We start from the raw sequence: 25,476 nt of genomic DNA on the forward strand, positions 1-25,476 counted from the left end.
CCACCTGTCTCGAGGAGTGGGGAGACTCGTGCGTAGATTCAGGTGGATCCCGCAACAACACCGATGGGAACAGAACCGGCGAGAACAGAACCGGGATAATTAGCTCCGCCGAACTCTACTTCAGGTGAGTAGCGAGGCGAGGTCCCTCTTTGTCGAAAAAGCTACGAAAACCTAGAGCATCCTCTTTCTGTTTGAAGGTATCGCTATTACCATGAATAATTTGATTATTTCGTTAGAGAACGTTCCATTGTAGCAGCCTTGCAAGAAATGTCGAATATTCCGAAGAAGACGTCTACAGAGTGTCCCATAAATGTTGGAGGCCCTTGAAAGGGGTGGTTCGGGGGGTGATTCGAAACAACGTCTTCCTTGGCGAAAATGTTGTCCGAGGCTTCGTTAAGGAGATATTAACACTTTGCCGGCTCTGTTATTTCGCTTGTCGCCGGCTGTCGTCAGCCAATACTTTGCGAAGGTCACCACTGTGGTGTCGCCGGACGTCATAGTGTTAACAGAAAACCCTGACCAATCAGAGCGCGAGCGTGTCGTTGGAGCGCCCGCGGTAGCGTAGGCCACACTTTCTCATTGCTCAGGGTTGTCTGTTAGACAACATTTTCGCTAAGGAAAAAGTTGTTTCGAATCACCCCTCGTACCACTCCTTCCGATAACCTCCAACATCTTTCAGACATATCAATTCCTATATCACGTATCAATTAATCCCGCCAGTCCTCTGCTCGCGTCCCGATAATCCCAACTCGAACTCCGAATCCCAATCCGAACTCTTGTCTCGTGGAAACCAGCGCGAGACTCGTTCTTTGGCCGTAACGTGCGACGTAAACGCTTTCTCATCAGGAAAATAGTGCTAAAGGAGAAGCAGACGATCGAGGATGGTATCGGGTTGCCGGATTGGAAGCTGACGGTCTGCTTGCTGGTCGCGTGGGCCTGCATATTCGCGGTGCTGGCGCGCGGCGTGAAGAGCTCGGGAAAAGCGGCCTATTTCCTCGCGCTCTTCCCTTACGTCATCATGATCAGCTTGCTGATCAGAGCGGCGAGCCTGGACGGCGCCGTTAACGGGATCGTTTTCTTCATCAAGCCGGATTGGGGGAAGCTGTTCGATGCGAACGTCTGGTACGCTGCTGTCACACAGTGCTTCTTTTCGCTGTCGGTGTGCTTCGGTGGTGTCGTCATGTACTCGTCCTACAACGACTTTAGACACAATATATACAGGTTACTCTTTGAATATAAAATAATGCTTGAATAGAGAAGTTAACACGGTTAGAACGAGACGCTTGTTTCTCCGGTACCGTTACTAAACTTGGTCATGCGTTGACAATCGGGGGGGGGTTGTCGTAAGTCGCTATCGGGATTCGTTGGAGTATTACGGGACCTGAAGATTCAACTTTTGTCAGAGATATCGTCGATAAATCGGTTACCATCTCTGCCGTCGTAATTGCTGGCTATCGACGATGGGACGACCGCACTTCGCGTACGTTGTCCCGATACGGTAAAGTCTTGTTAAGGCTTAGCTGAAAGCAAATTTCTCCAGGATAAAAGCACAGAAACCAACCCCAGGGAGGAAAAGTTAGTAAAAGTTAAGAATAAAAAAGTTTCACCGTTGCATTAAATCCTTTCACCGCCATAGTTGGATGTTTTCGTTCCGTCCTCTTCTTTACTCGCTGTCCTTGTCTACGTACGACGCTTGGCGGCAAACATCACAGAATATACCAACTCCAGGTTATCTGTACGAGGTCAGTCCCGAGTTTGCGCGCTTAACAAGACTTTACTGTAGTTTCTTTGTCACTAAAATATTATTAGTAAATAATCCGTACGTAATAGTTTATGTTTCACGTTACATTACCGAGTCGTACAATGCCAAGAATTGTTCCGGCTTCCTAAAAAAATATCATTTCAAGCGCAGATTTGTATCGTTCGTTAACTCTTACGAACATTTTGCCTCTGCAGAGACGTGATAGTAGTGACCACCTTGGACACGTTCACCAGCCTCATGGCGGGTTTCACCATTTTCGGTATCCTCGGGAATTTGGCTCACGAGCTCGGCATAGAAGACGTCAGCAAAGTCGTTCGGGGCGGAACCGGTCTCGCCTTTGTCTCCTATCCGGACGCCATCGCCAAGTTCACCGTTCTGCCGCAGGTGAGAATCGAAGCCCTCCCATTGATTAGTCGTCGATATCAGGCCTGATAGTTTGCACGTAGATAAACGTTCATCCGGTCGCGTCGCTTCGAGATACTTTCTCGCTTGATCGGAGCTACGTCGCGTCGGTTCCGTTACAAAATAGAAACCATAGATCAGAGATCGGCAATCTTCGCTGACCTTTGGCCAGGTTTAACGAACGTTGTTCTCTTTGCGTAGTTCTTAACGCGTTAATAACGTTGACGTTAATTGTGAAAGTTGAAGCCGATTACGAAGGCAGACGGTCCAAACTTGTCATTTCCACGAATAATTATCGTTTAATTAAGAATATTAAAGTCATAGTCACTCGTGAAAGTTGGCTCGCTATGTTCAAAGCTACGCGCGAGAGTAGACGTCTCGAATCTCAAATCACTTTATCTAGATTTGCAATCCTGATTTACATTATCCCGTTCAGTCACTCGAACAAGCGACAAAAATAATAAACGTCATGTTACGACCAGCGTTATTGCTTTTAATATGTAAATCTCTATTCCACCAGCCATAAATACGACCTTAATGTAAAACGGTAGACCATGATCCAACTGTAGAGAAGTCGAGTTCGTTTCCTCTAACGCACCGTCCGCGAATTAATTCAAGGCGTTCAGGGTGATCGAGATAAGTCGAAGGATCGTAACAAACAAACCTACGCGAATTTTATCCATTCGTTTGCGCGCTCGAGGTGATCCAGATGTAATTCTCGTTGGAAGGAACGGCTCGTCAAGGATTTTACCGCTGTTCGCAGTTGTTCTCGGTGCTGTTTTTCCTCATGCTTTACGTGCTCGGCATTGGAAGCGCTATCGCTCTGGCGGGCTCGCTTATCACCATCATCAGCGATCAGTTCCCAAACTGGAAGCACTTGTACGTGGTCCTCGGCACGGTCACCTTTGGCTTTTCCGTCGGCACCGTTTACTGTACACCCGTAAGTATCGTGCGTGTACGTTACCGGAGTCCTAAAGCGAAAGACAAACATTTCCAAGTACGTGTATTTATTCCCGTTTCTCTACCTACAGGGTGGACAATTCATTTTGGAGCTGGTGGATTTCTACGCTGGCTCGTTCGTCGTGTTCATCCTGGCCACTTTGGAGATAACCGGCATCTTCTGGGTGTACGGATTGGAGAATTTCTTGGACGACGTGGAGTTCATGTTGAAACGAAGGCCGTCGGTGTACTGGAGGCTCTGTTGGGCCGTCATCACCCCTCTTCTGCTGGCTGTGATTCTGCTGTATACCCTCGTCTCTTTGCGACCCTTGACTTACAGCGGTATTCCATATCCCGACAGCGCGCACGGTACGTACGAATAATATTTCACGTAGGAATATTAAGCGTCCGATTAAAAAATCTAATTGCAGCCGTCGGATGGAGCTTATGCGCTATCGGCGTACTGCAGATTCCTTTCTGGCTGATTTACACCGTAATGTCCAACAGAGACCTGAAGCTGCCCGAGGTAAAATGAAAAGTCGATCTCGATAGCGGAACGAACGACTATAGTTGCGCGTTTGCAGATGATCAAGTCAGCATTCAGGCCCTCCCCGGAATGGGGACCTAAGAACGCCAAACAGCTGACCTCCTGGCGCGAATTCAAGGAAACCAGACGGAAAATACGCGAGAAACGAGAATGCTCGAGGATCAAGCAATTCGTTTATGTGATACTCTGCTGGGAAGATAAGCTTGTGTGACGAGAAGTCTTGGAGTCAACCATTGGAGCAGTTAGCGATGGTAGAACAGTTTTGGAAATGAACGATGCCAATTTCTTTTTTTTTTTTTTCTAAACTGCACATACTCAACTTACAAGGGGTGTAAAGCATTGATTTTGAAGTGTTCGAGTTAGCTTCAGTTAAAGTTAGCACGAGTTATCGAAGATGAAAAGATGGATGCTTTCTTTCTTAGCTTCTTCGTTCGTCTTCCAAAGATTCGTTCCTACTCGTTCGGTATTCCGTCCTGTAAATAGTTCTTATTGTTAGACGTAGACCGTCCCATTCTCGATGTTTCATCCTTTATCGCTCGTACGTTTTATACTCTTAGACTGAAAAGAAACGGCTTTCCGAAGGAAACGTACAATTCATCGCGGTGGAACAATTTTGTTTCTTTTCGTAGCGCCACGAAGCACAGTATTATCCATAAAATCGAGTATCGGCGTAGCTTGAACGATCAACGTTACGCTACTGCCACTAAAAGTATTTAAACTCCTTCTGTTATTTATTAATAGAGTCTGCCTTGTAAATGCCTACGATACGCTTTCGATAGCATTTATTAAAAACGTGCCACGTTTCGCGTAATATAAGTCGCTATAGAAATGTAACAAATCGTTGAATTACGCTTGCGATACTCGACGCGACCGCTTCTCCGGTGTGCAGATATTTCAATCATTCATAATCCAAGAAATTCCGATCGTCGACGTACCCCTCTTCCTCTTCCTCTTCTTCTTCGTGTTTCGTCAACACGGATGTTTCGTCTTCCAAGTCCTGTTTATAGAGTAATATGTGTGTTAGCAGTAGTTGCACCATAGGTACGCGAAGCAATTTATATAATAAAATAGAAAAATCATACGAACCCGCGGCTTGACCCTCTCCCTTTCGATCATCAGCTCCAGCTCGAATTCCTTTTGTCTCCTGAACCGTTCTTCGCATATCTGAAATCGTCATATTTTTTCTTTTTTTTTTTTCATTGCACGATTAATACAATTTGCTAATAATATTATACATTTTAGAAAATGATAAGTTCCGATAATCGAATCAGAAGTCTTCAATGCATCTATGTTATCTACAGGATGTAAAGAAATCGTGGACACAGGGGTCGATAGAACTGTTTGTATAAAAGTAAAGCGAGATACTTGATCCATAAAACAGATCGTTTTGTTGGTAACGCGGAATAACGCTGTGTCGAGCATTGGCAATGGGTTGTCGAATTTTGTATCGCTACTTAACTTTGTAATTCAACAACCAATGACCGAGGTATTCGATGGGGTCGATAGGCTTCTTTGCAACGATTTCACGAAGACCTTGCGACAGAGGTTTTCTCAAGAAATTTCTCAAGTAAAGCCCATCCGAGGATAGATACTCGTCGGAGGAAGAAGACACCGACCACGAGGAATCGACATCCTTGTCCTTCCGTGCGTCCCACAGTTTCTTCAGCGTTTCGACGTCCTCGTCAGCGAACCCCATCGCCGTCAGCAGTCTACGTAAAAAATAATCGAACGCGATAAGGTCACATACGCCAACCATAACTCGAAAGACTTTCTCACCTAAAGAACTCAGAGGTGGGCCCAGTCTTCAGCAAAGTCGCGATCAAGCTCCGACTTAAACATCTTTCTCGTAAAAAGCTCGCGATATCTTCGTTTGGAGACGAAGGTACGTTTGGTGCCACGTTGGATCGATCCTCTTCATTTTCTGCTTTCTGCAGTGACTTCAAGTTTTTCGTATCTACCGGAGATCTAACAGTGGCTTCTTCTTTCAGTACCTTTCTCGCTTCCTCGCCGATGTTGTGCAACTCCAATTCCTTCAGTTTCTCCAGATCCGCGCGTTTCCACCCGCATACATCCAAAATATCATGTTCCTAGCAATAGTGGTTAAGTTTAGCAATAATAACCAATAGGTATCGATTAATATCAGAGTTAGCAATTAGTTGGAGAATTAAATTAAACAGACGCGGAGCCTTTTACAAACGACCTTGTCTAATTTTGATACTCCGTTCGTTTCATGGTCCGGCTCCATTGTGAGTGTTAATTTCTTCTTACAATTTAGATCGTTCTTAACCATTCTCCTCCGCCTTGAATTGGAATTAAGAAAAAATATTAATTATCAGCAACTTCACTGTAGTTTACATACTGTGGTGGCACCTCCGCTCCTCACCTCCAGAGGGAAACCGCGCAGTCCGCGCGTTTCTCACAAGCACTCAGTTCCCTCTATCATTCCTATATAAGTCCCTCCTGACCAAACTCCAAATATCCTGGCGTCTAAGGCACGGGTCACGGTCCTGCTGGATAGCCTTCCTGAAGAGTCCAGACTTAGCAGGTCCAGGACGAAATGCTATTATATTGTAGTAGAATACTTACACCCACGATACTATATACATATAGTAGAAATTCCTGTCAGTCGAGAGAAATGAAGTAGTACAACGTTAATTGATATCCCAATATAATAATTGTAAATTCCGATTCTGGCAAAAAGACCGCGTTTGAATTGTTGATCGGATTATCAAAGGAGAGACAGTAACTCCATTATCAGTATTCCGCATTCATCCATTTATCGTGACCGTTTAATACCAGCAATTACGATAATTACAGCACTCGAGGACGCAATCGGAAACATTGTAAATACGTACCTTTTTTCACGCGTCGATCGCCGTTTTCCTTCGATCCTCGCGACCACGTCAGTAACGGTAATAAACGCGAGTTCCGGGGCTGCGCGCGCTGTTATCAACCGGAGCATAGAGTTGCAGTGCAAACTAATGTCACATTATCGTCGAAGTTTTTCGAGTGCGTTCGTCTGATGACCGATTGGATCGACGCCGGTTTCTCTATAAAAGCGGATGCACGCGACGATCGATCGCAGCTTGGCGGTCGATTTAACCGTTCCTCGAAAACCGCGCCGTTACGTTTCATCCCGTGACTGGTTCGTTCGACACTCCACTATCCGATGCACGAGGACATGGTGAGTCGAGGAACGTGACTTTTCCTTCGTCTTTCTGTCACGAGATCTTCCTAAAAATCTCCGAAACCAACTATCGATCTCGAGAGCGATCGGTTAGAAACTCTTCGAGCTGGATTGCACAGAAATACCAAAATTTCGAAGCTGTCGCGAATTTATTTAATTACTCTTTTAGTTCCAGAGATACAGTTACGCGAAAATTGACAAATTTTCCCAAAAAGCGAAGAGAAACGAAGTCGGCAAATTTAATTACCTTAATTTCAAGACCACAGCGGAACAACTCTGATTTTTTTTTTTTTTTTTTTTTTATTCGTGGAAACACAGACGATAGCAAGTTTTTACTCACGCGATAAGAGCCGGGCAACATAAAGAGCTTAAAGCTAATGCTTCGCTATCTCGAATGTAGCACACGATGCAAATCGTCTGATAATGAGTGACACTGAGAGAAAGAATGATTATTAAGCATCGTAACACATATACTTTGTTCCACGCGAACTATTAAAGGACAAAGAAAGGGGCCAATCGCCATCCGAGAGTTACGAGTTTGAAACAAATATATCGCATTTATCATCAGTTTCCTAAAGTTAATTTTTAGCAGAGTTACTTACGAATTTTCGCGAAATAGTAACGCGATGGACGTAAGACGTCTCCCCTCCCTTGGTCTCGCGATGGATGTACCGTGACCTTGACAGTTGGGAAAAGACGACACTGGAAATTGCTGCGAGTATCGAGACCGGCGGAGTTGATAAAATCAATGTTTACAAACGTGCACGGAGGGTTCCTTTGCTTTCGACCTTCTTCAAATTTATTTAATATTGTGGTCACCGAGAGTGTGAAATAGCGCGCTATCTTTATGCAATCTTTCAAACGGAAATTCGCTTTTAGCCCACTTATCGGTAACCCTCTCCACTTGCAGCTAAATTACTCCACTTACCGTTAAACCGTTCCACTATATCAACTCGTAGAGCGAGTAGAAACGTAGCTGAGAGATACCGAAGATACCGAAACAATTTTACTTACGTTCTCATCTGCGCGACAATCTGATATGTTGCCTTGTATTCGCAGAGCGGTGCAGTGGAAACTGGCCACCGGAACTCGGCGTTCGTCGAGGACGAGAAAGATCGACGTCGTCGCTCCGACAACGAATCCGGAGAATCGATATCGGGATGCTCGACATCAACGGAGGAAGTAAAAGCGACGAGCAGCTGGAACAACAGCATAGAGTTCCTGTTGTCCTGCGTAGCCATGTCCATCGGGTTCGGTAACATTTGGAGGTTCCCGTTCACCGCTTACGAAAATGGCGGCGGTGTGTTCCTGATACCTTACGTCATCGTCCTGCTCCTCGTTGGTAAACCGTTCTACTATCTAGAGATGATAATGGGACAGTTCTCCTCGTCGTCGTCCATCAAAGCTTGGAGATTGTCGCCCGCGTTTGTTGGTAATTTACAATCGATTTCATCGAACCTTTAAGATCCGGATCCTTCGTAATTAGACATTGCAATGGATTCTCGCAACTTTTATTTCGTATTTATTTCTATTAAGCGGGTCATCCCGTGTGACGGCCGTTTTTTTTAAAGGTTTTCTCGGTTGTTTTTATAGCGAAATGAAAGAACACAGTGTAAGATCAGACCGTGTATGCCAGGAATGCGTTATAGGGCGTGCGAATAATGACTCTGTGTAACTGTGAATTTGCTATATTTTCGATACGTCTCGACTCCACGAGTCTGAAACACGTCAGAAAAATCCCAACCGCGAGAACACCCTCGACGGTCCGACCTTTTCCTAAACGAAGTCCTCTGACCGAACGAACCTCCGTTGAGAGAGAGAGAGAGAGCGCGCGCAGAGACTAAACACATGGCCTGCTTCAACCATTTAACTATTTCTAATTTACTAACAACAGAGCTTCCAAATTTTTACTATATATTTATTCAGCCTTTAACTGTAACTTTGAATTCTTTCAAGCAAAAATATAACGCGTATCGCGAGACTTATCGCTCGTATGGCACCCATGTATAAAAAAGTTAGGTAAACGGCGTCCATGATGCCGACAGACTGGCTAATCCGAAATAATCTGTTTTCTGTTAATATCTCCTTAACGAAGCTTCGGACGACATTTTCGCCAAGGACACGCTGTTTCAAATCAACCCCCTCCCCCCCCCCTCCGCCGCCCCCGAACCACCCGATTGCTACCTTTTTCAAGGACCTCCAACATTTTTTCCCCATCCCGTGTATCTTGAAACTATCGTACAATAACAAACGAAATTATTTCAGGGATTGGTTGGGCCCAGTGTTGTTCGTGCGTGGCGCTAATGACGTATTACACTTACCTGATGGCTCTGACGCTGTTCTTTCTCGTCGCCTCTTTTTCCGCCGAGCTACCCTGGGCAAAGTGCAGAGAAGAATGGGGCGACCGTTGCGTGGACTCCGACAGAAAGATGAATACCAGCGCGAACAGTATGGACGCGCTCGAAGGAACGCACCAGGGAACGAACTTGTTCAGGTTGCTGGTAGACGACGAACACTACAGCAGCTCGGCTGAACTTTACTTCACGTGAGACACTTTACCTTCCCTTCGACTCCATACTTGAATGTACTTAATTATTTATACCGGAGAACATTTTTACCCACTGTTCGATACCAGGAAGATAGTTCTTCAGGAAAAAGACAACATCGACGATGGAATCGGACTGCCAGATTGGAGATTGACGCTCTGCTTGTTGGGTAGCTGGCTCCCGGTGCTCCTGGTATCGTTCCAGGGCGTGAGAAGCTCGGGAAAGGCTTCCTATTTTCTCGCGAGTTTCCCTTACGTAGTTCTGATCAGTCTTCTGATCAGAGCGGTCACCCTCGATGGCGCCGCAAAAGGGATATTGTACTTCGTCACGCCGAAATGGTCGAAGCTCTTGGACCCAACTATTTGGTACGCAGCCGTCACCCAATGCTTTTTCTCGCTTTCCGTTTGTTTCGGCGTCATCATCACCTACTCGTCGCACAACGACTTCAAGCACAACATCTACAGGTACACGAGGACAATATGTGTTACAATATACGATAATATACAGGGTATTTCAAAAATGTTGAAGGTCCTTGAAAGGGGTGGTGATTCGAAACAACTTTTCCCTCAGCGAAAATGTTGTCCGAAGCTTCGTTAAGGAGGTATTAACAGAAAAGACCGACCAGAGCGCGAGTATGCGGGTGGAACGGCCGCGCTCTAATTGGTCGGAATTTTCTGTCAACCCTTTGCACTCGAGACCTTTTTTTCTTCTATCTACCGGCAACTCGAGATTTCTCTTTGATTTTTCTCTTGAGAGGAGTTTTCTCTTGATACCTCCTTAACGAAACCTCGGACAACATTTTCGCCGAGGAAAAAGTTGTATCGAATCACCTTCCGAATCCTTTCCATGCACTTCAACATTTTTAGGACACCCTGTATTTGGACAACAAAAAGTTTAGAGTGTTCCACGTTTCAGGGACGCGATGATCGTGACAAGCCTGGATACGGTGACCAGTTTCATAGCTGGTTGCACGATTTTTGGGATTCTCGGGAACTTGGCCCACGAGATGGGGATCGCGGACATCGACAAGGTGGTCAAGTCCGGGGTTGGCTTGGCGTTCGTTTCCTACCCTGACGCGATAGCCAAGTTCACGTTTTTGCCACAGGTAAACGCGCAAATAGAAGAATTACAAAATTATTATGTACATAATTGTACCGTATCTGTGATTTACAGCTGTTCTCGGTTCTCTTTTTCGTGATGATGTTCGTTCTGGGAGTTGGCAGTACCGTGGGCATGGTATCGGGGATCGCAACCGCCCTGAAAGAGCGGCTTCCGAACGTGGAGATCTGGCAGATCGTTTTTACGGTGTGCTCGATGGGATTCGCCGTCAGCACAGTTTACGTTACTCCCGTACGTAAATATTTCTAGAAATGAATAGCCTTGCTTCGTTAATTTCTGCCACAAACAAAAGTTTTCTCTGATACAACCAGATCTGATTACAACCAGGATAAGAACTGTCGCTTATATATGACACAATAAAATTGCGCGAGTTTCTTTGTATTGTTTTCAAGCATCGTCACCTTCGTGGATATCAATGTTCAAGAGATAGCTTTCAGGAAAGTGGACGATACTTGAAAGATACCCGCTATCGACGCGAGTAAAGTGCGACACAACGTAATAAATTGAACGATTATGTTAATTTCCTATCGGAGTCACGATAAAAGATCAGGGAACAAAGTACGATAACGTTCGCGAGAGTTGCATAAGCCATGGTATCTCGTTAGCGTTTGTCCAAGGACTTTAAATTCTGTTCGCAGGGTGGCCAATTTATGCTGACGCTCGTCGATTACTATGGCACCTCCTTCGTTGTGTTCATCTTGGCCTCTTTTGAAATCACCGCGGTAACGTGGTTGTACGGTTCGTATTCTCGCGTCGTTTCTAAAGAATGTACATATGTATACTTGGAGAAGTGTTCATAAACAAAAGCAGTTTTCCTCATCGATCAACGTCGCAACTTTCAGTGGCTCAATTTTTTAGTGTTACGTAGAACTAAAGCGTTCCACAGACTACTCTTCGCGTAGCTCATGAAATCAACTAACTATGCCGTGCAACGGTTGCTTTTATGAGCTACGCGCATGCACCAATCTGACATCCCTTCGTGTCTGACGTGGGCCCATGTCACGTCAGAGCAGTCTGTGGCACTCTGTGGGACGCTTAATACGCTATTCTTTGTACAGACAGTCCCCTCCCCTCCCAATGAACTGCTTGAAATGCTCGGAATACCGGTAATTAAAGTAATCAAGACAGGTATAGAGAACTTGCTGAACGACGTCGAGTTCATGCTGGAGAGGAAGACGACCAGCTACTGGAGGATCTGCTGGTTCCTCGTGACCCCGTTGATTCTGATAACAATTTTCATCTACACCGTCGCCACCCTGTCGCCATTGACCTACGGAACCAAAGGATTTCCGACATCGGCCCACGCAGCTGGCGCGGTTTTACTCTGCTTTAGTATTTTCCAAATACCATTCTGGATGACGATGGAAATAGTAAAGAACAGGCGGCTGCCTTTGTTACAGGTAAAAAACTGTTGAAAATTTTCAGTTGAATTAAACAGAGATCGCATTTATACACAATTTAGGCAGTCGCGGTTAATTATCCTCTGTTTCAGAACTTGAAGAGGTCCTTTCAGCCGACGTCGGAATGGGGACCGAGGGAGGCCAAGTACAGGAAAGCCTGGCTTCTCTTCAAACAAGAAAAAATGAAAGAGAGGAGTCTCAGGACGCAGCCCAAGTGGCTTCAACTGATTTGCATACTGCTTCGTGTAAAGCTGAAATAAGACTGTCCCAGAAGACCGTTCTCGAAACAGAATCTCCTCTTGCATTCTCCGGACGCTCGTTACCAGTGGAAACAAATAAAAATGGTTGGCGCGATAACGCGGAAATTCCTGTAAATAATATTAGATTGTCCCATAAGTTCCCGTACATTTGCTATCAATAAATCATTTTATAATAACATTATAATCAAACGATAATTATTCTTCAAAATTTTCTTCTATTTCTGTCAATTCTTCAATTCCATAAATAATGTTAATGTCAACAAAATTCAAGCATCAAGTGTCCGGGAACTTATGGGACAACCTAGTACCGCGAGATCGTAACTGTTTAACGTATTTATTTAGAAACGAAGTCTCTATTACAATACAGAATAAGCTGAGATCTACGGGGTATCTCGTCAGCGTCATCGAAGCAGTCCGATGGTCAGATTCTTGATCGAATCTCTTAATGCTGCAGTTGCTATCAATCTCCTCCGATCAGCAACGTCACGATTCTCGACCTTTTCTTGCCCAGGTTCATCCTAGATATCCTTTTGGCGTCCTTGAAAGCCTTCCACTCTTTGTACTTGCTCGGATCTTTGGGCCCCCAGTCGGGGTCCGGTTTAAGGATCTGAAAGCATACGGACGAAAGTGAAAAAGGACTCGAAGATTTCATGAAAGAAGTGGTCATCTCGGTTGCTTACGTCCAACGCGGGTTTATCTTTGTTTTGCATCCTGGTGACGATGATCCAAATAGGGAACTGGATTACTCCCAGCACTAACAGTAACCACCCAGCAACTGGAACAATGCGAAGCTTACGTTTATCTCTGTAGAGGTCCAAACGGTTAATTTTATCGTCTACTCTATAATATAGCACGTAAGGTCAATCAGCGGTCGAGAGCTTTAAATCTGTAACCTCTCGTGCCCAAGGACACCGAACAAGTCCCTCCTACGAATAAAGATTTTCCTACCGTAGGCAGAAGTTGGATAATATTCGCCGTTGTAGGTGAGAGGCGTCAACTCGCTCAGAAAGTAAATCAGGATCGAGAAGAGAGCCAGGGGTGTCAAGAAACCCCAGCAGAATCTCCAGTAGAAGGAAGGGCGGTTGCCGATCATGAATTCCACGTCGTCCAAAAAGTTGTCGACACCTGTGCGATAAGAATCGATTGGAAAGCTGTAGGCGAAGTTGTGGCGGAGGCCACGGATAAATCGACTCGTTCGGAGTGTTTCTAAGAACGTTGATCGTTAACGAAGTCTTTTACTCGAGCAGGTGGGAATCTTTCCCAAAATCGATTTTCTCGTTGGCCTCGCCATAGGCGGTAGGAGACGCGAATTATTCATTTACCGTACACCCAAGATATCCCTATCACTTCGAAGGAAGCCAGGAACACTATTATGAACGTTCCTCCGAAGTAGTCCACCAAGTTTAATACGTGTTGTCCTCCCTGCAACGATAATAAAGACTCGTTCGATAACATCTGTAATTGTTTATCGGAGCGCATCAGTAAAGTCTCTCACTGCTCGGCCATCGTACTTCTGGACCCCTCAAGGGATACACACCCCAGTTGCGGGGACGGTTTCAGTCCATTTATGGAGACTTTACTGTAGTATCAAAGGGATAATTCGACACTTTATCTACCGGGCTATTTAGAAACACTGTTTAATTAAAGAAAGAATGTTCTACAGTAGCATATGCCAATCTAGTCTGGCAATAATTCCTTCATACTGTTACTAGGTACGTTGAAAGCCAAGTCTGTTCCCAAAAACTGAACATTGTAAATAGACAATCATCGGCACAGTAAATAAGTTCGAGTAACTAAATACTGGAATTAAAAAAAGTTTATAAATAGGCTCCCGGTAAATAAAGTGTTAAAAAAGCTGCGTGCCTGCGTGCAATAAACGATTCCAATGAGAAAGCCGATGCTCGTGACGCAGGCAGCAACTTTCCAGTTCGGAATCCGAGGAAACTTGTCTTTGATGATGCTGGTGATGACGCCGGTGAAGGCGACGGTGGTGCCGATACCCAGGACGAACAGCATCAGGAAGAAGAGCACGGCGAAGAGCTGGGGCACCACCGTGAACTTGGCGAGCGCTTCCGGATAGGAAATGAAAGCGAGACCCGTGCCGGCGCGCACCACCGTGCTGATGTCTTCTTTGCCCACTTCGTGGGCGAGGTTTCCCAAGATCCCGAAGATGGTCGTCCCTGCTATCAAACTCGTGGCAAGATCCATGGTCGTCACCACCGTGCAGTCTCTGGAATAACGATTCGAGTCCGTTACCTGATCGTAACTTTCGGTGACGAACGTTGACATTTTTCACGCCGGATAAAAAATGACGTTTACGCTTGAAACGTATCGCTCGAGTACTATACCGCGGAAGGTGTACGCGCGAGGTCTCGTGACCTCGCACGAGACCTCGCGCGTACACCTTCGAATCGCAAGTATAGTACTCGAGCGAACGCAGAAACAGTATCGTCAGCGACGCCTCTTTCAAATAAAAAGTTTCACGGGAAACTTGTTCCCAATACAAAAAAAAAAAAAAAGAAAAAATTACCTTAATACATTGTGATCGAAACGATTGTAGGACGAGTACATGGTGACAGCGCCGAAACACACGCCGAGGGAGAAGAAGGATTGCGTGACGGCCGCGTACCAGACCGAAGGGTCGAAGATCTTTTCCCAGGTTGGCTCGAATAGAAATATAATGCCGTTCACGGCTCCCTCCAGGGTCACTGCCCTCACCAGAAGGCATATCATGATCACATACGGGAACAGCGCGAGGAAGTAAGCGGCCTTCCCGGTGCTTTTCACGCCGTTCCGGATCACTACGAACACGCACGTCCAGCTGACGAAGAGCGCGACCACCAGCTTCCAGGATGGTTCTCCGAGACCTTCCTCGATCCCCGATTCGTTGAGAACAACGTATCTGGAACGAAAGACCTTCAACAATTTTGGGACACCCTGTACATCTTATTATACTTATCTTATTATACGTAATACGTATCGTATCCTTCTATTCCGTTCTTTCCAAGTCAATTAATATCGATCGTAGCTCGTCGAAATCGAACGATCCCCGTTTTCCAGGGATCGTGATACGATAGAAAGGAAGGAAAGATTCGTACGGTAAACGAACCAATTTACCAAGTATATCTTCGACGCTCACCGAAAGTACAATTCCGCCGAGCTGCTCTTGTTGACGTTCGAAGTGGCGTTGCTGGCCGATGTGCTGTCGAAACAAACGTTGCCCCATTCTTCCCAGCAAACAGCCCACGGAAGAACCGATTGGAAGCTGGCCAGCAGGTAGTACATCGTCAACGACATCAGGGAACAATAGTAGGTGACCACGGAGAAGACGGACACGGTCACGCCGTATCCGATTCCTCGAATAATGGACAAGTTCGTTAGAGCGCTAGAAGAGAAGCTAGAAGAGAAGCAACGAAGTTCGCGCGGACCTTCGTTCGGTCTCGAGGCTCGGTTACAATCATCCTTGTACAGTGTACACAAATATCAACAGGTCAGTCTTGATACGTTCGCATCTTTTAAATTAATAATATTAAAAGAAATTTTGTTTAGGTCACAATATACAGTCCATTTTATCGATTAAAGGTACCTTTGAAGCCCGGCACCACGGACCAGACTTCCACGCACGATCTGCTGCTGAATTGTCCGAGTATCATCTCCATGTAGTAGATAGGCTTGCCAATGATGAAGAGAACGACGAGATAAGGCACCAGGAACGCTCCGCCTCCGTTTTCGTACGCTGTACTGGGAAATCTCCAAACGTTTCCGAGGCCAACAGAAAACGCCACGCAGGACATCAAGAACTCTATGTTACTCCCCCATTGAGCGCGTGCCTCTTTATCTTCGGGTTTTCCTTCCACGGACTGCGAGACAAACGATTCGAATACAAATAATTTAAAGAAACGAAAACGAAAACAATTCTCTTAGTAAATTAAACGAAACTTGCAGTTTTTATCTCGCGCTCTATGAGGGTATTAAGCAAAAATATGATACCTCGAAAGAATATCTTAATGACCCTAAAACGTCGTAAACCATGGTCTGGAATTTATTGGGTCTCCGCGTCATTTTTATTAACGTTTCGAGTGAAATCATACCAATTCGAGCGACGCATCCTTACTTCTGATCTGTTCCGTGCGATAAACATGTTGACGAAAACGACATACGATCGTTGTTTCTTAGAATCGATTCTTTCTATCGGTATCACTACACCGAACAGTTCTTCCACACAGTAACGATATGAAATAATATCGATCGGATAAATGTACAGAAATTAAATCGCTTAATAGTAACAGGTAAACGCATTTACGTCGAATGAACGTACGTGTAACCAACTTACCCCATTTTCCAGCTGCTTCCCGTTCGCCGATATCACCGAGAGCCTGTACGATCCTTGCGTTTGCTCGTCGCCCGCGACATTATTCTACCGAGAGAAAACGTAATCCTTTGACTACTCTTTCTTCTTCATTTTTTTACTTATTATCTAACAAATTGCGCGCTGCAACGCGTTCCTTCGATTATCGCCGCGTTTACGTAAGGAACACATCAGCGAGTACTTGGTTCGAATTTGCCACGAGGCGTTATTAAAGCGTAATTACAGCGAGATCGCGTTAAGTCCGTTACGAGTCGCGAGCAATATTCACGACGGAACAATGTTTCATTTATGATTGCATCTGTCGCACGATGGAGGCGGCGAAGAAGATTATCGTTAAATACGTTAAACGACCCCCCGATTAATAGGCATTGTACAAATATGTAAATATTAGTACTCCGTATTTATCTAATTTCGTTCTTGGGGCATCTTCTTTATTCGCTAAGCCACGAGCGTCGCCTTTAGTTAATACGATCACTAGACTCGCGGATGTTCGTGAAAATCCATATCTTTATCGATTCGTATAAAGAATCGAGATTTCTAAATATTTTCGTTCGCTGCGAACATCCGCATGTCTAATTGTTACAACGTTGCGTGCGAGCGTTCCTTCCAAGTAGGCGCGCAAGTAGCAAAATTGCCCGTACATATCTGTGCAAACATCGACGGATATAGTTGCATCCGCAACAGACGCGATAAATCTTACAGAATCGTCGAATTTCTTAAAAATATTTCGAAATAGGCCAACGTTGTTATTAAGATAACCGAAATTAAGCCACGACACAAGTTTACGACTGCAATTTAGATTAGCTCTTCGAAAGACACTCGATATTTAAAGTAGCGAATCGTTTGCACTTTCTAAGAAGCTGTTTCCTAAATATAACTTTTCTAAGCTCTGTGTAGAACGAACGAAACCCCTCTAAACTTATCTGTCAAGTGCGCGAGGAAAATCTCTAAGCAACCACACGATTTTTATACGTGCCAATCAAGAAGCTTCAAAGAATTCCTTGAGTTTTTACAATTTTTACAATTTTTACAATTTTAATAACTTTTCCAGAGTATCGCGGCCAGCTTACAATAATTCCGTATCGTTGGGGTGAAGTAACAAGCAATTTAGGTTGTTGTAATTTTCATTGTATTCTCTGGAACGCCCTTAGGTTTATTCTAATTTTAAGCATCGCGAGCCAACGCCACATGCACGCATAATTTCGTCCGAGTATTATACGTTATAGTTAGTGCAATACCTTGGTCGTTGCAACGCGCGAATTTGATTTATTTTATTGTAATCGTATACGTCGGAAAAAGTACGAACCTGCGCGTAAGTCATAGTCACTGACGGCACACCGGTCGCGGGTGTCCCTCCTCGGCGATCTGAACGCGATCTTCACGTGGCAAAAGCCTTTGGAAGACTGATCGACGACTTTTGTTCACGTAGATCAAGAGTGCGTCGTGAGAAATCGTGACAACTGGCAGTGCTATATTTTTTATTTTCGCAATAATGCCACGCCGTCCACTTATCAACTCCTCTTCTCACCCCGCGCCATCTTGAATTTTTCGGCTATCTGCCAGCGAAATTTCCACTCCACCCGCGAAAACGCCTTTCGCGATTCGAGACCTCGGAGGCTCGATCATTTTTCGCGTAAACACGGATCTCGTATAAAGCGTCGCGAGCTGTTTCCTCGAAAATTAACGGAAACGACTCGACTTAATTTTTGCCACGGTTAAATGGCGCAAGGGGCCTGATCTCGTTTGGGCTGATAGGTTTGCCTTCGCGGCTTTGCCATCACCTTTTCCCTTATTTGTACGTCGACGTCATTTCTGTCACGGTTAAAGTCTGATGGATTTTTGATCGCGCGACGAGTCGCTCAGAGGAATCCGTCGGACGCGATCCGAACGTTCCGCTTGCGTTGATTTTGTAAATCGCGAATTGTTTTGTAAATCGAGCGCGTCACAAGATCCGCGACAGGAAACGCGAGACGAGTTCGCATGGTCAACGCGTCTCTAACGAGAATCGTTAGAATTCTTTTCTTTAACAGAGCTCCACTCTGTTACAGTAGAAGTAATTCGTTCGAGACGGAATCGCGAACAAGGTTCCCTCGGGAACCCTCGAACCCTTCGCCTTCGTTCAAACGTCCTAAACGCAACGCTCGAGGTGCTTAATGTCCGAAGCATACATTGATGTCGATTATAATCTCGGCCAGAATGCGTCTACTTGTTTTCCTTGTGAACCTTTTTTCTCCGTACGTTAACGCACAGTCAAGCGTAACCAGCGCGACGCTCAACAGTGACTTTCTCTTTGTCAACTGAGACCGATCCGAGACCAATCATTTCTACCGTAGAATTTTCCGGCATTCCACGATCTCTACGCCGTTACGCGATGATTATTAAATCAGGTATCATTCGTCACCAGCTTGCACTCGCACGGAGACGTACGTTTCGAAACATTGTACCGAACGCGACGATTACGTTGACGCTTACGCGTATTTCGTACGGAGATGAAGGATGCATTACGATACGATAGATTCTCTGTAATTCGCTGAAACTCTGGAGCGATAAATGACGAATTGTCGCGTAGAAGAACCGAAACTGTAGGCAGAGCTGGTAACCGTTTAAGAGCCATTTTGAAAGAGAGGCAACGAAAGAAGGAGAAATTAAAGGACCATGTCGATGAGACACGCTAACGCAACAGCAAAAGTTTCTCATTTTTGACTTTTTCGGAAATTGTACCGTCGTATCTGCGCGGTATTCTTGTGATAAAATTACACGAAACACGACGTGATTTGGTGCACATTTCTTCGTTTTAAAAATGATAACGATTTGTTTCCTTTGGCCCGTAAAATACGGAAATATGCACTAAATTATGCCGCGTTTGGTATGATTTTACCTAGAGGAAACGACACAAATACGACGGTACAATTTTCACTTGCAAAAAGTCGAAAAATAAAAAAAAAAACTTTTTGTTGTTGCGTTAGCGTCTCACCGACATTGCCCTTTAATTTCTGTCGCGCCGGTCTCGCTGTTACAGTTGGCCTAGTTTACACCGTAAAACCTTTTGATACGGATGTCAAGCTGATCCGATGTAAGCCTTATCTTGTTTACATAACATAGGTCAGAATTTTGCGGTGGGGATCGTTTCCAGCGAATTATAGAGAATCTACTGTATGTGACAAAATATGCAAGTGGGCATTTTTACACATAGATATTATCGTTACTGTTTTATTATTACATTATACGTTACATTAATTCGTTTATATTATATTGCAGAATATTACTTGTTTGTGGATAAACATCTGACATGGATAATCGAACGCGTTACGCTGACAACGAAAATGTACCATAGGTACGAAGCACCGTAAGTAATCAAGGTCTGTATTTAACAGCATTTGTAAATAAATCATTTCTCGTGGTAAAATTTAAGTGTAGGATTCGAATGTGATTTCAGGCCCCGCAAGAGGTAACGCGCCGGCCCTGTTGCGGGCCTTGTTTAATTCTATCTAAAAAAGGTCTCGACGAAACCGCCACGGTGACGGAAATTCTTGTCCGCGGTAAATTCCTTCCACTTCAGCCGCACTTTCGGGTCGCTTGGGCCCCAGTTTTCTTCGGATGGCCGGAACGCCGCTTTGACAGTCTGCGAGACAACGATCGACCAGTAAAAATATATCGTTGGTATTTAATCAGATTTCCATAGAAAATTCAGTAAAATTCCAATCAAAGATCGAGCAAAGGTTCCCTTGTGCATGCACCTGGGCCTAATTATTCCACGTAATTACTCACTTCGATCAACGACGGTGACCTGTTCGCTATCAGTTTCTGCAGAATGAAACCGACGATCAGTGAAACTCCCACGGCGAGCAGGAGCCAACCGATGACTAGAAATATTTCAAACGGTAAGATCATGAGAAAAAATGAAAATACGTACTCCCGATGGCGTCCCGATTCACGTAATTCGAACTACGTACCGTAGGCGTATGCCGGAAATGGTGCGCTGTCGTAGGTGGGCGGCTCGTAGGTGACGATGGTGTACACCAGGATGACGATCATGAGCACAGGTGTTATGAATGCCCAGCAGAATCTCCAGTACCACGACGGTCTCGAACCCAGCATGAACTCCATGTCGTTCAAAAAATTCGTCACGCCGTAAATCCAGAAGATCGTTACCATTTCCAAAAGGCCGACGATTATGGCGACGAACGTGCCACCGTAATAATCGACCAACGTTATGAACCATTGGCCGCCCTTGAACGATTAAATTAATAATCATTAGAGTAATTAATATTCACTAGAGTATCGTAAATTGTCGTCCTGTGTTTAAGGTGACCGATACATACGGGTGTGATGTAGATGAGGCTAACAAGAAATCCCATAGAGGAAACCAGGAGTACCAGCTTCCAGTGGGATACCTTCGGGAAGTGATCGCAAAGGATGCTGAAAACAGCGCCGCATAGAGCCACCGCGCTTCCAACGCCGAGCACGAACATCATCACGAAGAAGAGAACAGCGAAGAGCTGCGGAACCACCGTGAAACGGGACAAAGCCTCGGGATACGAAATGAAGGCGAGACCAGTCCCGCCTCGGACCACCGACGATATGTCGCTGGTGCCCATCTCGTGCGCCAGGTTCCCAAGGATCCCGAAAATCGTACAGCCGGCTATCAGGCTGGTGAACGTGTCCAATGTCGTCACTATTAACACGTCCCTGGAATTGCAGATCAGAAAAATCATTGATCGTTCGTCGTTGTCTCCTTCGACGGCATTAGGAACTTTGATCAAGAGTCTCGCCTGCTGACGTTGTGCTCGAAGTTGCTGTAAGACGAATAACTGACGATGGATCCGAAGCAGACGGACAAAGAGAAGAAGCACTGAGTGATGGCGGCGTACCACACGTTCGGTTGCCAGAGCTTCTCCCAATCCGGCGTGACGAGGAAGAGGATGCCGTTTCCTGCGCCCTCCAAGGTCACCGATCTGATCAGCAAGGCGATCATTACGACGTATGGGAATATCGCCAGAAAGTAGGCTGCTTTTCCTGTGCTCTTTATTCCGCGGAAAAGTACACCAAATATCGCCATCCAGCTTAGGAACAGACAGATCGTCAGCTGCCAAGATGGCAGCCCGATGCCGTCGTCGATGGAGTCGTACTCGTTCAGGACGATCTTCCTGGAAATCGTTTGGAAATTTGGACGGAAGACTCGTAACGATAACTCGTTCTGCGATACGGTATTGTCTCGGAATAAGCAACTCGCTATTCCCACCCTTTTTTTTTTCAAGGTTTAAGGTTTAATTTGTTAAGGTTGACATCACAGGTTATTAGCGACCTTATTCCCACCTTTTCATTCGAAGTCACCCGCCGAGTGAGAGATAAATCTTTCATGGCCGACTGAACAGATTAGTGGAAAGAGCACAGAATATGCGTAATGTTCTCCTCTTTCTCTGGCGTGTGTATTCTCCGAAATACTACCGTTAGTTGTACATATACTTTACTAGTGGTAAAATGAGAAATCATGTTATCTTCTATCAATCTCCAAAGCACGACACTCGGTGCTCGAGCCAACACTCGAACCCCCTGTTTTGTGTCTATTGGTTCCCTCTTGACGTGGGGCCCTCGACGAGGGACAAAGTCGAGCCGAATAGAGCTGCTTATTTCGAGACAATACTGTGATTAGTTTCCTGTAGTTTCCGTTGCTTTTGGTCTCGGATGGAACTCGCAATAATTCCACCAACGATCGAGTACTACTCGACTAACCTGAAGTACAATTCCGCGGAACTGCGAACGGTACCGTTGGCTACGAAAGTGGTGCTCTCGTCAGGGTCCTTCGGAACCGAGTCGACGCATTGACCCTGCCATTCGTCGCGACAGAATGACCAAGGCAATTCGGATTGGAAACTGGCCGCGAGATAGTACAACGTCAAAGCCATTAGAGCGCAATAGTAAGAGACCACGCACGTCGCTGCGAAAGCCTGGCCGTACCCCAACCCTGGAAGTAACATTTTCGTTACATCTACGGTAGCCAAAGAAAGTATTATGTACGTTTATTAACATGTACGTGTATACACCGAAGCAAAAAGACTAAAGATATCGTTTATCAACTCGCCTTACGCTAAATGTTAGCATTAGTTTCAATTACTTTAAGATCGAAATTGAAATCTGACTCACTCTTAGCACGGGCGAAGTCGTGCCGAGGCCTGCTAGTTTTTTTACAAACACGATACACGCGTCATACGATGCTCGACGAACCGTAACTCACAATCATCCGTAACGGTATACGTGCGAATGTGATTCTCAAACTCGATTCTCGCGAAAACTGAGCTTCAAATGAAACAATTTTATTCCATATATTGTTCTTATTTCTTTAGAAGCCTTCACCTTTCATCGCCGGCGCCATGGACCAAGTCTTAGCGCAGGATTTGTTGGTGAACTGACCCAGAAGACCCTCCAGGAAGTAGAAGGGTTTTCCCACGAATACGAGGATAATGATGTAAGGTATCAGGAAAGCGCCGCCTCCGTTCTCGTAAGCAGTGAATGGAAACCTCCAAACGTTACCGAGACCGACGGAAGTGGCTATGCATGCCATTAAAAATTCCAGTCCACCTCCCCATTCTGCCCTCTGCGCAAGAAAATACACTGGACGTAATTACGATAAAGTGGTAGCGGCGATTACAGAACTCGCCGACTATGCCAATTATTGTACCGTTATTTTAACTTTCACGTACTCTGTTTAACCTGCGTCAAGATTACTTAATCTTGCGAGTTGACATTATTTTCATTCGCGGTTGCGTTGCTTTTTTTAATACAAATTGTAACGCGACTAAGATTTGTTCTGCGCGTCTTGCTTCGCGTCGTATTCACTCATCGACACCTTAGACCGCGTCGTGGTTTTACAACTTGACGTACCGTTCGCAGAAACAAAGATGTCATGCAAACGTAGACAAGGCGATTAACTCGAGCTAATACGTCGAAATGTAAACCGACAGGAACGCGCGTAGATTTATTGTTCACGTATTATCGTTCCGAAGCGATCGTTATCAGACCAAATTACGTACAGGGTTGCTGGTTTCCTCGGGTACTTTCTCCGGCGCGTTCGACCCTTTCGACTTGGCGACGTCCGTGGAATCGTTCCCTTTCCTTCCGACCTCCTCCATCTGGAAGGCCTCGTTCGCGTGACCATTCCGTTTCTGCAAACATTTCCCTGCTATTTTACGAGCGCATCGCTAACGACAGACATTTCTAACGAACATCAATGAAATATCTCACGTAAACTCCGTCCTCGAGTCTCTCCATGTCCGAAGATACGATATCGACGATTTACCGATTCTCCACTCGTTTAAACCGCGTACGATTCGCTGTAACCTCGGCTGGAATCGTTCACCGCACTCGTCGATTAATTCGAATCCGTTTGCGAATCCGTTTCCATCTAGGTAGCACACCTTCGCGACAATATCCTTTCGGCGAAAAGACACTGGACCGTTAACGCGTGATAAACCATCACCGAATGTTTCCTTCCTCGCCTCGTAACTTCCTCTTTAGCGGGTAGACAATGGCCCCCGGACTCCTCGTTATAATAATCGCATATTTCAGGCGAAAATAACACGCTTCCAAAGATGTCACCAGCTGCTTACATAATTCTGGAGATCGATTAGCCTTAATGTATTCCTCGCGTTCGGAGTTTCTTCGTTCCTGGCGGTATCCGATCGATCGAGAATCGGCCGTCAATGGCGAGCGATGCTTCTGGTAGTCACGGAAGTGGCCCAGGAGGTCGTCGGAGGTTCGACTCTGCGAACAATTTGTCCGAGGGAGTCTGACCAAGCTGTTCCAAAGGCAGACATTGACGGAGTAAACCTCGCTCTTAACGCGCACGTCGATTAGATACCATCGACGCGAAACGTTCACCTTCGTTCTTCGAATTTCATCTCTGCGAGCCGTGCTGCACTCGCTCCCGCGTCTATTCAGACAGGATGCGGCAAGTGTCGGTTATCGACGAAGGTTCGCGTTCCACGCGCGAAAACAACGGGATATTCACGGATCGAGGACAATCGTCGGGCGTAAATTGCGAAATTTCGGAACGTGGAGAACGTTCTCGGTCTCCTCGGAGAGGATCGGAGAAATTAGACACGGGGATCGCGTGCGAATCGAGGCAAATCGTCGAATCTCTCGGGCTGTTTTCATTGGAGCCAGAGAAGCCTGCCTGGGAATTGGGATTAGGACGCATTCAGGCATTTTTTTTTTGGAAACAAACGACACTGGGAATAAGTGTCAGGGGAGAACGTTTCTTGGCGCGTGTGTCGCGCGTTTCGTTTTTAAAAATACCTCAAATTGAAATATTGTCGTGCGTACAACATACTAGCTGCGGCCCGCTTGTAATATACTATTTATTTCATTAACCGACTTCGAAAAAGGAGGAGATTACTCGATTCGATATGTATATTTTTCTTTTTTTTTTTTTGTCGTTTACGTTTAACCGACAGCTCGACCACGTGATTGTATCTCATGTAGCTTACGTTCGACTGATTGTTCAACCACGTGAACCTTCGTGAACCGGTCAGTCACTGTCTTTAGTTCTCCTAGTTCTTCTGGTTCGTCGTATCGAGTAGCATAAAAACCTTCTCCATGAAAAAATACATATTATGTTCCAAGTTTCACGTTGATCGGTCAAACAGTTTCTGAATCTATCGTATGCATGTACAAGGTGTCCCAAGAATGTTAAAAGTCCTTGAAAGGAGTAATTCGGGGAGTGATTCGAAACAACATTTTCGCTAAGGAAACTCCAACAAGGACCTCCTACATTCTTGGGACACCCTGTATATACAAACATCCATTTTTATATATACGGATATACAATGATATACATATTATTTCGAGTAATGAAAATCGTCTAGTACTGTGGAACCCATAATGTGTCTTCCTTATATTTCTCTCTCTCTCTCTCTCTCTCTCTCTCTCTCTCTCTCTCTCTCTCT

At 45.3% G+C, this 25,476-nt stretch overlaps 5 protein-coding genes across 8 annotated transcripts; 2 read left to right on the forward strand and 3 right to left on the reverse strand.

Moving 5' to 3' along the window:
* Nucleotides 1-5: 5 nt before the first annotated feature.
* On the forward strand, nt 6-4,731 carry LOC128893174 (sodium-dependent nutrient amino acid transporter 1-like; the record flags this gene model as incomplete). Its single annotated transcript, XM_054153991.1, has 7 exons — nt 6-124; nt 847-1,221; nt 1,957-2,146; nt 2,928-3,104; nt 3,196-3,472; nt 3,535-3,629; nt 3,688-4,731. Coding segments are annotated over 7 exons (1,407 nt in total), but the record flags the coding sequence as incomplete, so codon positions are not given.
* On the reverse strand, nt 3,984-6,204 carry LOC128893172 (uncharacterized). Of its 2 annotated transcripts, none has more exons than XM_054153988.1 (7): nt 6,034-6,204; nt 5,851-5,950; nt 5,427-5,737; nt 5,110-5,359; nt 4,737-4,814; nt 4,586-4,647; nt 3,984-4,123 (listed from the first exon to the last, which is right to left on the reverse strand). In XM_054153988.1, exons 2-7 carry the CDS (start codon nt 5,938-5,940, stop codon nt 4,069-4,071), a joined length of 846 nt encoding a protein of 281 aa, XP_054009963.1. In that variant the 5' UTR covers nt 5,941-5,950; nt 6,034-6,204; the 3' UTR covers nt 3,984-4,068. The 2 variants fall into 2 exon arrangements, with proteins under 2 accessions (XP_054009963.1, XP_054009962.1); XM_054153987.1 differs by having other exon boundaries at nt 5,848-5,950.
* Nucleotides 6,205-6,580: 376 nt separating this feature from the next.
* On the forward strand, nt 6,581-12,668 carry LOC128893175 (sodium-dependent nutrient amino acid transporter 1-like). 3 transcript variants are annotated; one of them, XR_008461264.1, is made up of 10 exons: nt 6,582-6,834; nt 7,897-8,269; nt 9,103-9,382; nt 9,473-9,847; nt 10,299-10,488; nt 10,557-10,733; nt 11,141-11,240; nt 11,631-11,902; nt 11,995-12,246; nt 12,530-12,668. XR_008461264.1 is itself a non-coding variant. In XM_054153993.1 (9 exons), exons 1-9 carry the CDS (start codon nt 6,820-6,822, stop codon nt 12,160-12,162), a joined length of 1,860 nt encoding a protein of 619 aa, XP_054009968.1. In that variant the 5' UTR covers nt 6,581-6,819; the 3' UTR covers nt 12,163-12,267. The 3 variants fall into 3 exon arrangements, 2 of the variants coding, with proteins under 2 accessions (XP_054009968.1, XP_054009967.1); XM_054153993.1 differs by lacking the exon at nt 12,530-12,668 and having other exon boundaries at nt 6,581-6,834; nt 7,897-8,179; nt 11,995-12,267; XM_054153992.1 differs by lacking the exon at nt 12,530-12,668 and having other exon boundaries at nt 11,995-12,267.
* Nucleotides 12,481-18,242, reverse strand: LOC128893177 (sodium-dependent nutrient amino acid transporter 1-like). Its single transcript, XM_054153994.1, has 10 exons — nt 17,838-18,242; nt 16,496-16,579; nt 15,749-16,022; nt 15,302-15,518; nt 14,693-15,064; nt 14,026-14,392; nt 13,485-13,584; nt 13,111-13,287; nt 12,843-12,937; nt 12,481-12,769 (listed from the first exon to the last, which is right to left on the reverse strand). The coding sequence occupies exons 1-10, from the start codon at nt 17,850-17,852 to the stop codon at nt 12,623-12,625; spliced, it is 1,848 nt and encodes a 615-aa protein (XP_054009969.1). The 5' UTR covers nt 17,853-18,242; the 3' UTR covers nt 12,481-12,622.
* A 432-nt stretch (nt 18,243-18,674) lies between these two features.
* Nucleotides 18,675-25,390, reverse strand: LOC128893173 (sodium-dependent nutrient amino acid transporter 1-like). The gene is made up of 9 exons (XM_054153989.1): nt 23,774-25,390; nt 23,563-23,694; nt 22,886-23,126; nt 22,265-22,496; nt 21,304-21,678; nt 20,854-21,220; nt 20,485-20,761; nt 20,300-20,394; nt 18,675-20,153 (listed from the first exon to the last, which is right to left on the reverse strand). The coding sequence occupies exons 1-9, from the start codon at nt 23,798-23,800 to the stop codon at nt 20,016-20,018; spliced, it is 1,884 nt and encodes a 627-aa protein (XP_054009964.1). The 5' UTR covers nt 23,801-25,390; the 3' UTR covers nt 18,675-20,015.
* Between the last annotated feature and the right edge of the window lie 86 nt (nt 25,391-25,476).

This window comes from Hylaeus anthracinus, unplaced genomic scaffold (genome assembly GCF_026225885.1).
Source record: "Hylaeus anthracinus isolate JK02 unplaced genomic scaffold, UHH_iyHylAnth1.0_haploid 26162, whole genome shotgun sequence".
NCBI classification, from domain to species: Eukaryota; Metazoa; Arthropoda; class Insecta; order Hymenoptera; family Colletidae; genus Hylaeus; species Hylaeus anthracinus.